The sequence below is a fragment of the Mytilus trossulus genome, chromosome 9, assembly GCF_036588685.1.
Source record: "Mytilus trossulus isolate FHL-02 chromosome 9, PNRI_Mtr1.1.1.hap1, whole genome shotgun sequence".
NCBI lineage: Eukaryota > Metazoa > Mollusca > Bivalvia > Mytilida > Mytilidae > Mytilus > Mytilus trossulus.
The window spans coordinates 6461998-6473125 of NC_086381.1; the positions used below are offsets into that span (position 1 = coordinate 6461998).

At 31.8% G+C, this 11128-nt stretch overlaps 1 protein-coding gene across 1 annotated transcript; it reads left to right on the plus strand.

The window, feature by feature from the left end:
- The first annotated feature begins 256 nt into the window (after positions 1-256).
- On the plus strand, positions 257-9854 carry LOC134685036 (uncharacterized). Its single transcript, XM_063544398.1, has 8 exons — positions 257-404; positions 1177-1360; positions 2820-2907; positions 3920-4110; positions 4688-4997; positions 5428-5544; positions 7057-7244; positions 9180-9854. Exons 1-8 carry the CDS (start codon positions 396-398, stop codon positions 9446-9448), a joined length of 1356 nt encoding a protein of 451 aa, XP_063400468.1. The 5' UTR covers positions 257-395; the 3' UTR covers positions 9449-9854.
- Positions 9855-11128: the final 1274 nt, after the last annotated feature.

An 11128-nucleotide genomic window follows, 5' to 3' on the forward strand; every position in this document is an offset into this window, starting at 1 on the left:
TAGTTATTACATGTGTTATTATGTGAAAAAGCTACTTTGTAACCGAATATGACGCACTCGATCTCTAAGTAAAACATGATCAAGTATAATAGCACTTGTATACCAAAATAGTTTATCTAACTTTTCATTGGATATAACAATTTAATTCACCGGTAATAATTTACTTAAGTTTTTAATTCATTAAGCTATTACTCTTGACTATTGGTTCGTTTAATCCGTCCACCAAAACAAGACTTATTTAATGAAACTAAATAAATACAATTTAATTCATTTCGATTAGGCAAGGAATCAGCATCGCTTTTAGAAATTGTGACGTGTTTTATAACACAAAGCAAGAAAAAACTTTCATTCTTATTTCATAATGAAATAATTTTGACTACTTGGATTATAAGTTCATGTTAATGGTATGATATAAAAATATATTTAAGTTCTCGATATTTTTAAAAACTTTATTTTCTTTTAATTATACAAATAAGGAGTTGCGGTATGCTTTTCAATGAAACAAGTAATCACTAAGTGCAAGTGAAATATATGTGAGCGAAATATTTATTTAGCAATTAAATAAAATATATATAAGTTTGTTTTAGTTATTCAAACACTCACATAGTTTGATTTTTCGACCCACGTGGTTCAAACTGACGGAAATATTAAAAAAAACAGCAACAAAAAAGCAACAACATTTTGAACTAGTTGAAATTAAGGATTTCCAACTAGAAAAAGTTTAAGGCCGATTATAAGAAATACTAGTATTGATTTTGACAGAAAAGAGAAATGGTAAGAAAGCAGCAGGTATTTTTGCGCCTGTCCCAAGTCAGGAGCCTCTGGCCTTTGTTAGTCTTGTATATATTATTTTAATTTTAGTTTCTTGTGTGCAATTTGGAAATTAGTATGGCGTTCATTATCACTGAACTAGTATATGTTTGTTTAGGGGCCAGCTGAAGGACGCCTCCGGGTGCAGGAATTTCTCGCTACATTGAAGACCTGTTGGTGACCTTCTGCTGTTGTTTTTTTATTTGGTCGGGTTGTTGTACACATTCCCCATTTCCATTCTCAATTTTATTCAAATTATTGAACAAATAATAAGTAGTTTACTCAAATTATATATTAAGACTAGAATATCAACTTCGTGCTCAATATTTTTACTTAAATAAAACAAAAATATCGACTTGTTTTCAGGATAGACCCTCCTCATCCCTTTCTACATCCAGCATGCGACCCATTGATATCAACTCAGCTCATTATTATGATAAAGTAATCAGTGTTATAACAAAGAAACCGAGTGACAGATCTAATGGTGATATAAGTCAAATCAAATCATGGTTTCAAAAGAAGTCGGATTTATTTAACCAGCTAAATGACGGTAAGTTATACAATATTCAGAGAACATGAACTTAATTTTTCATCATATACCACAACACGTTAATATTCCCGAACCCGGCATCGGAGTTTGGTCCTCACGGGCCATGTGCGGTAACGCAAACGAACAGGTATATGTGTAGTGTTCAATCCTCAGTATCTTTTTTAAGATATTAAAGAGAACATTTTCAAAATAGCATTAAATACTTGCCAAAACAGATATTGTTAAATGCTGTTTTCAGCTCTTTGATCTGGTTGATATCTCTATTACACATTACCCGTTTCCATTCACAATATTATTAGAGAATTAGAAATGCTTGTAAATAGCTTATAGTAAATAAACTCATCATAGATGCCAGGATTAAAATTTTATATTTACGCCAGACGGCCAAATAAAGTACGAAGTTGACGAGCATTAGGGACCAAAAATTCCTAGAAGTTTTACCAAATATATATATAGAAATTTGAAACAAAAAATAAACATTTAAATCAAAGCCACGTATTTCATTTGAGAGACATGTCAATTCATTTGGTTAAACATTTCCTTCTACAAAAAATATATAAATTACAGAAAAACAATACATTACATAACTTCCGATGATTTTTATTTCCAAAAATGTCTTTAAAAATGGAAATGTATGGATGCTGAACTGTATAGCTATTGACGTCCTGATCATGCTATATAAACTAAGGGATAGCATATCTTCATTTTTAGAGATTTTTTTCACCCAGGCCGGAAATTTGGAAACCTGATTCGAGTAAACTTATCGACCCCTTTCTTAAAAATTACCAATTTAATACTGTAATTAGATCTTTAAATATTTTGTTTTATTTTTGTAATAAATATTGCTTTTGAAATCAGTAAATTAAAAACAAGCTATATATTATTGTTATATACATATGCACATTCATGGTTTTTCTACCTGTCGGTATCTGAATATTGGCATTATTCAAGGTCATGATTTTCTCTGACTATTTATGACGTCTTTACGCTAAATCCATTGAATATTGGATGTTTACTGATTGATAATTTTATTGCATTATTTTTTTTTATTAGTTTTGGTTTTGAGCAAGCAGTCAGTAAATGCGTACTCTCATATTTGTACTTATTGTCTTTTTTGTGGGATGTATAAGTACCCATCCACGTCCATTCAGTGTTTTTGTTAGATATATTTCTATTTGTATTCATCTGATGAGGTGTCCTTTTTTCAATTTATTTTTATAGTTTGTTCATTAAAATGGGGTAAATATTAGGCACGACTGAAAAACCTGACACTGTACTGCAAATTGTAAATATCAAGCACGGTTCATACAGACAGACCATTTCTGAAATGATTGATAAAACTAAGATAAATATTTCCTTCATATTAAAACCCTTATAAGATAGAACCTTTTGAACAAAAATATATATATTTTATTGTGTGGAAAGCACAAGTTGATGTTGTGTATATATTTCCTTCCAGAAATAATCCACGACTTGGTGAAAAATTGTGAATTTATGAAAACTGAACGTGACTTTCTTCTCATCGAGCAAGGCGAAAAAGGCGACTGGTGAGTGTATTTTTGTGCTTTCAACATCCAAACTACTGGCACAATAACTGTAACCGTATATATTGTGTTTTATCATATATTTAGTACAAAATACAGCTATTTTGTATATCTAATAAAGGTTCTTTTTTCCAGTCTGTATCACCTACCCTGTGTTGCATACCCCGTATCGCATGGCTAAACCCGTATCGCATACCCCGTATCGCATGGTAAAACCCATTTCGCATACCTTTTTTTTTTTTTTTTTAACTAAAGTCAGTTTTTTAGGTTTTTTTTTTGCTTAAGAATTTTTTTTATAAAAATAGGTAATTTTTTGGAATGACGTCATTGTTTGGTATGTAACGTCACGTACATCAAGTTTTCATATTGTATGTGACGTCACGGCACACTCAATGCAACTATAAAAAATACCAAACACTTAAATATATACAATAATAAACAAAATATTTTCAAAACAATAGATATTGTAAGGTAACCTAGGTGCTTCGTATAAATAATTGAGCAGTTATTTTAAAGCTTTGAAACAAGACAAAATTTTAAGCAGAACTGAAGGTTACCCAGTGCTATGGATCAGAAAACAGTTCATATACTATAATACTCTTCTGTTGAAATATATGATAAAGCGTATAATACATGGCAAAATCCGTATCACATGCCGTATCACCCTCGACCAATATCATCCCTCGGGCCTAAAGGCCCTCGGGCTGATATTGATGTCTCGGGATGATACGACATATGATACGGATTTTGCCATGTATTATTCTCTATGTATAGTTGTAAAATTGTACCATAGTATCTGCAGTGATGACAAGCAAGAAAAAAATCGATCTAAGTTAAATCATCTAAGTTAAATCAATAAACTTGAATGAACTATACTGAACATAATTAATTTTAGAAATTTGTATAAAGATAGAGACGAATTCATGTATTTTTTAAAATTATTGTAAGTAAAAGAAACGGTAACGATTAGAAATACCATTTTATGTTCAAGATGTGGAGTTTTTATTTCCTTCAGCTTCTTCATAATATTGCATGGATCAGTATCTATATATATAAATACCACTCTGGAACTAGAAAAAGATTTACCCGATGTCTCTAGAAATCCGGACCCACTGGCAGAAAGGAGGGAGAGCATGGGTAAATCAGAGGACGAAAAAATCAAAGAATTAGATCGATCAAAATATGGAATATATGTGGGAGAAATAGGCAAGACTTTAACACATACCAGTATTCTATTTGTTATTAACTACATATATTTCAAACAAACAAAAAAAGACAAATAGTTTATATTCACTTTGTTGAAAGACTGGTAACCAATGATATGTTGCATGAGAGCATAAAAAACAACAAGGGTCAAAACAAAACAGCCACATCGGTAGTCTAAGCAATTTTTCAATCGTACAATATGAACTAGAAAATTATTTTTAAAGCCATACCAATACCGAAGCACTGGTACTAGCCGGATGGAACCTCGAGAACGGGTTGTCCTCCAAGAGCATATATGACCACGTGATTTGAAATAAACGATTTCTTGCACAAAATGAGTGTTGTTTAAAACCATCATTGGATGAGCAAGGCATCAAAACCTTCTTAGATCTAAAGACAAAGTTTAGATATGATTTCTTAGCGAATGATATGCATTTCTGAAATAATTGTTTGATTTGTCAAATATGGGTAAACTAATGGTGGTTAATACTAATTAAACAAATTCAACTCTATTACATATTTTTAATATGCTTACTAAAAGCAAAACTTTGATAAGAGCTTTTGTTTTCTTCTTTAGAATGTGGCAAAAGCTTTGGAGAACTTGCACTTATAAATGCCGACAGCGTTAGAAATGCCACAATAATCACAGACGAGACTACAGATTTGATTGTAATTGGTAGAGATCTGTATAACAGATGTATTAAGTCTTTCCATGCTAAGGAATTTGCTGAGAGGAAACAGTTTGTCGAAAGTAATCCTTTATTTGACAAATGGCATCCAAAGTATAAAAAACAAATAGCTATGAGCTTGAAGAAGGAGAAATTTCATTTTGAAAGCGTCATAATAAAGCAAGGAACTCGGTTTGATGGTTTACGTTTTATAATCAGGTAATCATTGCTGTTAATATAACATAAAGGTATCTGTAGTGGTATGTAGGGGCGGATCAATTCAAAATCATTGGTCGTCAAAAGGGGTGTTCCAACCCCGGATTCACTCTCCTGGATCCACCACTGGTACGATTGCCAATGAGACAACTATCAAAAAGACTCTAAATAGATTATATTTAAGCACTCGTAGTTTATTGGATCTAAGGTTTCAAAGAAGACACGAACGAATACTAATACACATGAAGTTAGTTTGCAGAAAAACAACACGATAAATGCAATCTAGTGTTGAAAACAAATTGTTTGCCTTCGACTGTTTCCTGCTTTAGTCGGGTTATCTCTAAAATACATACTTCATATCCATTCTCAATTTTATTTGTTCAATTACACTAGAATCAATTACATACTTTCCATACCATACATTACTTTTCAGTGGCCAGGCGAAAGTCATTTCAGATCCACACCAGCATTCTACGCAATATTCTCATTACTATCCTTTACCAGATATTGAAGACTTGAAGAAGGAGGAAGCACGTGAATCACTTAGAAGGTATATAGAACAACAACTTTGTTTCTAATTATATATAAACAAGAATGTAACCATAGTACACGGATGCCCCACTCGCACTATCATTTTCTATGTTCAGTGGACCCTGAAATATGGGTAGGAAATCTAATTTGGCATTTAAATTAGAAAGATCATATCATAGGAAACATGTGTACTAACTTTCAAGTTGATTGGACCTCAACTACATAAAGAAAAATACCTCGACCAAAAACTTTAATCTGAAGCGGGACAGATGGATGAACGGACAAACTGACCCACATACCAGAAAACATAATGCACCTCTACTGTCGTTGGGGCATAAAAAATGAATTATAAGGGGACACTACTGATCAAAACCATCCATAGCAGAATATAAATATATTTTATTGTAAATATAATATTTGCGCGCAAAATCATTTAAATAACTTGTTTGCTACACATTCTTGACCGATTCCTTTGTACTGTGAAGGAATTACTGTAAACATAGTTAAGATATAACGACAAGAGTCTGACGAATTATAATCACTAGATTAGCTTGGGATCAAGTGAAACAATCTTTAAAGTAGAATTTCTATATAGCAAAATGTTGGCCAATACTGAGGAAGTGGTTCATTGTTGGTATCTACTAATAAGTTATTAACTTTTAGCGCGGGCGGGAATGCCTGTCAATATTACATATAGATTTCGATGTAAATAAAGGGCGAAAGATACCTGAGGGACAGTCAAACTCATAGATTGAAAATAAACTAACAACGGCATTGCTAAAAATAAAAAGACAAACAGACAAATAATAGTACAAAAGACAAAACATAGAAAACTATTTAAAAGACTAAACAACACGAATCCCACCAAAAACTGGGGATGATCTCAAGTGCTCCGGAAGAGTAAGCAGATCCTGCTCTACATGTGAAACCCGACACCATTTTATACCAAGACGCACCGACATGCACATTCACACACAATGATTTTTTTTGTTTAAGTATAAGATAACCATTATTTCCTTTAACGACAAGGTTGCTTAAACCTAACTGGTGGTTTAGAGTGTCGATTGTTTCCAGCGGTGGTATACTTTGGTCAAGTACTAACCTAATCTGAACCTTCATGTTGCACTGAGATCTCGTTCTTGGTGGGGTTTCTCTTTATCATTCATTTAATTAATTTTCTATAAAATGTTTTGTGGACTTGTTGTCTTTTTATCGTGTTACTTATTGTGCGATTTTGATATGTTTAGTTTGCCGAATTCTATTGTTCTGCTATTTAAGTATGTCTTAATAGGGGAATACATAAGAAAAAAAAGTGTTTTCGATTGTCATATGCGGCCTTTTTATAGCTTGGTACTGCGGCCTTTTTATAGCTTGATATACGGATTGAGTTGTTCTCATTGCAGAAGAACATACACGTTGTTTCATATGCAAACAATCCTACCACATCTTCGGTGTTTTTTTATTGTGATAGAATTTTATGTTTAGTTATTGGTCTTTTCAAATACTTATGCTTTTTAATGTTTTTGAATAGGGAACTTAGTGCACTTACAGGTGCCAATGGTTTAAAACAAAAGCGTATAAGCAGACCGAAATCGTCCCTCCATGTTTATACCAACAGCGAGTCCTCCCAACGAGCGAGGTCAACAAGTGGTAGACGGTCACCATTACCAACACGTCGTCAACTAGAATTCTGTTTGGTAGCCCCTCAAGAAATATTAGGTAAGATATTAGTATTTAGTGTCTAACTTGTCATTATATACTTCATGGCTGAACATCAATTTATTCTACACTTTTTCTTATTTTGCCCATTTCTTAATTTTTGTCTCGCTTGACGGAGTCAAAAAGCTAGACATATAGGTATGCTATTTCCGACGTCGGTGGCGGAGGCGGCGTCAACAATGTTTTAGTTTGTGATTAGGTCTAGTTTGTGGTTTAACGCTAATGACATGTTAAAGATATTTGGGTATGCATTTGTATTAGTATTGGAACATCTAATTATCATGAAGATTATTTTGCCCCACCCCTCAGTTCTGGTCTATTGACTTTGAAACGTTTCTTAGTTTTCATGTATTAGTTTGTGATAAGGTTTGTCTAAAGGGAACTACTTATGAAAAGTCAATGGTATTTGGTATGCGTTTTATTAGCAATTTCATGGCAATTGTTTAGCCATGTACCTTCTGTCATAGTTCATTGACTTTGAATATTTGAAAATCGTACATGTTTAAAAAGTGTTGCTATTTTAGTTTCAACATTTGCATTATCAAAATTACCAAATACATGAACATATCTCTGTGATAACAGTTAATTAATTTGAATCAATTATTCTGTAATTCCATTCAAATCCTCATATCATGCCAATCAAATATAAGGCTAATGGATAATTAATTTGAACTGAATCAGATGTGTATTGTTAATTGAATTTTCTTCATACAATTTGGGTTGATATTTCCAGATTAAAAGCGTTTCGGACGCTATTATTAAAAAAAAGTGTTATTTTAAAAAAAAATTTTAAATATAATGTATCTCGCCTTTATTTTGAAGTTTTGAAGGAAACAAAACGTGTTTTATCAAATAGCACGACAACTGTAAACGTTTTTAATGTTTAGAATTTATGGTAAAAAGAGATAAGTTAGACTTTCTAAAAGATAATACAACGGTGAACTATATTCCACAATACTTAATGAAACAAACCTCAGCTTTTAAAACCCTTAACTTTATTTCCACAAATACAGGAACTGAAAATTCTCTGCTTGTTGTAAGCGAAACAAATTTCTGGAGCAATGAAGTCAAATGTTTGAAACAAACATCAAACCATGAAAACACCGGAAAGGCATACTAAATGTCACTGTAAGAAAACTATAAAAGTTTGTCTGGTATACATCATATACTAGTAATCCTGGCATCTTTGATGAGTATATTTGAAACTCGGTTTGAAACCTACATGCAGTGATAATCACTAAGGACTAACAAAGAGAGAACATGTAATTCAGTGGTTGTCGTTTGTTGATGTGTTACATGCGTATCCATATTCTCGGCATCCTGTCAAATAGTTCCTGAAAAGTTATTATTATTCTGATTGAAGGGAAAAGAAAGTTGCACTCGTGCATTGATATTTTTTTAATGAGACAAATCTGTTTTAACGAAACATTCTATTTCAAAAGCAGTAAATATCGCTTCCTTTTGATTAGACGAAAGTTTTGGTTTTTTTTTTACACAAAGTATGTTATATAACACTGATAATATATTGGTTATATAACAGTGATAATATATTGGTTACAATAAAAACATTTTGAGTACGATTAAATCTTATGCAACTTTTGGGTTCATATACATATAAAAAAACTGGTGTTTTCTACACAAAACCTCATTTTAGATACCGGAATAAAACTTGTGTACGCAAGACGCGCTTTTCGTCTAAAATAAGACTCATCACTGACGCTCTAGTTTAAAAAGTTAAAAGGGTCAAATAGAATAAGAAGTTAGAGAGGATTGGGGACACAAAATTCCGAAATATTTTCCAGGTTATACAACTATAAGACCATATATACCTGGGGTAGAAAATCATCTGTATTTAAACCTCTTGGTTTTATTGTTTATTATTTTAATGTTTATACATATGCATTGATTTCTACTTATTGTTTCTTTTATTTTTAGGTGATTTTGAAGTCGCTATGAATTTGAATACATTTTCATATTCTATCACATGCATGCAGGAAACAGAAATATATGTTTTGAATCAGACTAATTTTGAAAGGTTAATCGAAAAAAGAAACCCTCAAGTTATTAAAATTATCAAGAATTCTGTAATGGAGAAATACTCCGTTCGAATGTCTTGGATGAAAGAAAAGAAAGACATTCCTTTGTTTCGTTATTTACTATATAAGACTGAAGAGACAGAAAGAAGAAAGAAACAAAAAAAGTGAAAGACAAATGATTATGAAAACGCATATAAATGTTCCCGATGATGACTTCTTGTCTACATTATTTTATAATGCTTTTACAACATACTTCTCACGGATTAATAAAGACGATGAAATGTAGTAGATCTATTTCTGAACAAGGATTATTTGTATAGAAGAACAATATTTTTTAGCAGAAATATCTTGGTCAGTTCAAGTGGCGATAATGAAATATTTCAAATCTTAAATGCAAATTTACTTTTATACCTTAATATGTAGTATCGAATGTCTTTAAGTTTACAGGTTCCATCTTTCAGGTAAATACTTTATAAATAGTATCAAATCTTCAAATATTTAAATAAAATGTATATATGCACCGAATTTATTTTCATGTTACAGAATGTGCTGGTGTAATAAAATGTAGATGTCACTGGATGTGCTAAACTATCGGAAGCATAATTTATGGGTTGATTTAAAATACATATATAAGTAAAAAATGAATTGGTTGTTAAATTTGATAGATTCCTTTTTTGTCTTCTTTGTTAGATATTTGTTTGTTTATGTTCTAATTGAGATTGTGCCACGATGATGACTGCTGTACCCCTGTTTGTGTATGTTCTAATTGAGATTGTGCCACGATGATGACTGCTGTACCCCTATTTTGATAATTTTACTTATTTTGTCTGTTTTGTCCACGCATAGTTGTAAATATAATGGAATTTGATACGACTGACATACAAGTGAGAGGTTTAGCGCTATAAAACCAGTTTCAGTCCACCATTTTCTACATTTAAAAAAACCTGGGAAACGTCAGGAGTATGACAGTTGTTGTCCATTCATTTGATTTTGCCATTTAACTAGAGGCTTTCCGTTTTGAACTTTCCTCGAAGTCCAATACTTTTGTGATTTTACTTTTTGCTTTTTCATTTAAAAAAAGGGAACACACGTATGCTTAGTAAAATACTCTCTTTGCTGTTTTTGTAATAGATAGTATCTACGATCCATGGTCAGTATATCAGAATCAGTACAAAACATAACACAGAACACAGAGAGAATGATGATGCCATAGGATTGTTGTCTCATTTATTTATAATCAATTATCCCATTCATATTGATGAAAATGTATTGAAACAAAACATGGGGAGATTTTGTAAAAAGTTATCCAGAAAAATGAAAAGATACTGGCGATGTATGGTATCAAAGATGAGATAAATTTCCAGTATATTTTATAAATTACTATTAATCTGCGTTATCTCACTTTTTGAATCCTTTTGAATAAAATTGACTTCTTTCTGTATTTATAAATCGGTTATTTCCATAAAACAAAGTGAGTTTCTTTTTCTTTTTAACGAGCAGCTTTGCCAATAAAATGCAGTTTATTTACTTTTCATTATTAATGCTATAAGACTTCAGCAGGTTCATACACACTATGTGCACATGAATTCCAGTAAAATGTCATTTGATAAGTTAAATATTGTAGTTAAGATGTAATATTTCTGCAACGTTTACGTTATTGCTATATTGGTACTGTTTCAGAACTGTAATTTAAATGGCAATTTCCTGTTATGAACTAATATGACTGGAAAGTCATTAGACAATATTTTATAACCCTACTATACCTCCCTGTGCTAGTTGGCTTGTAGCCTAGTAAAACAGCTCCAAACAACTCTATACCTCCCTGCGCTAGTTAGCTTGTAGCCTAGT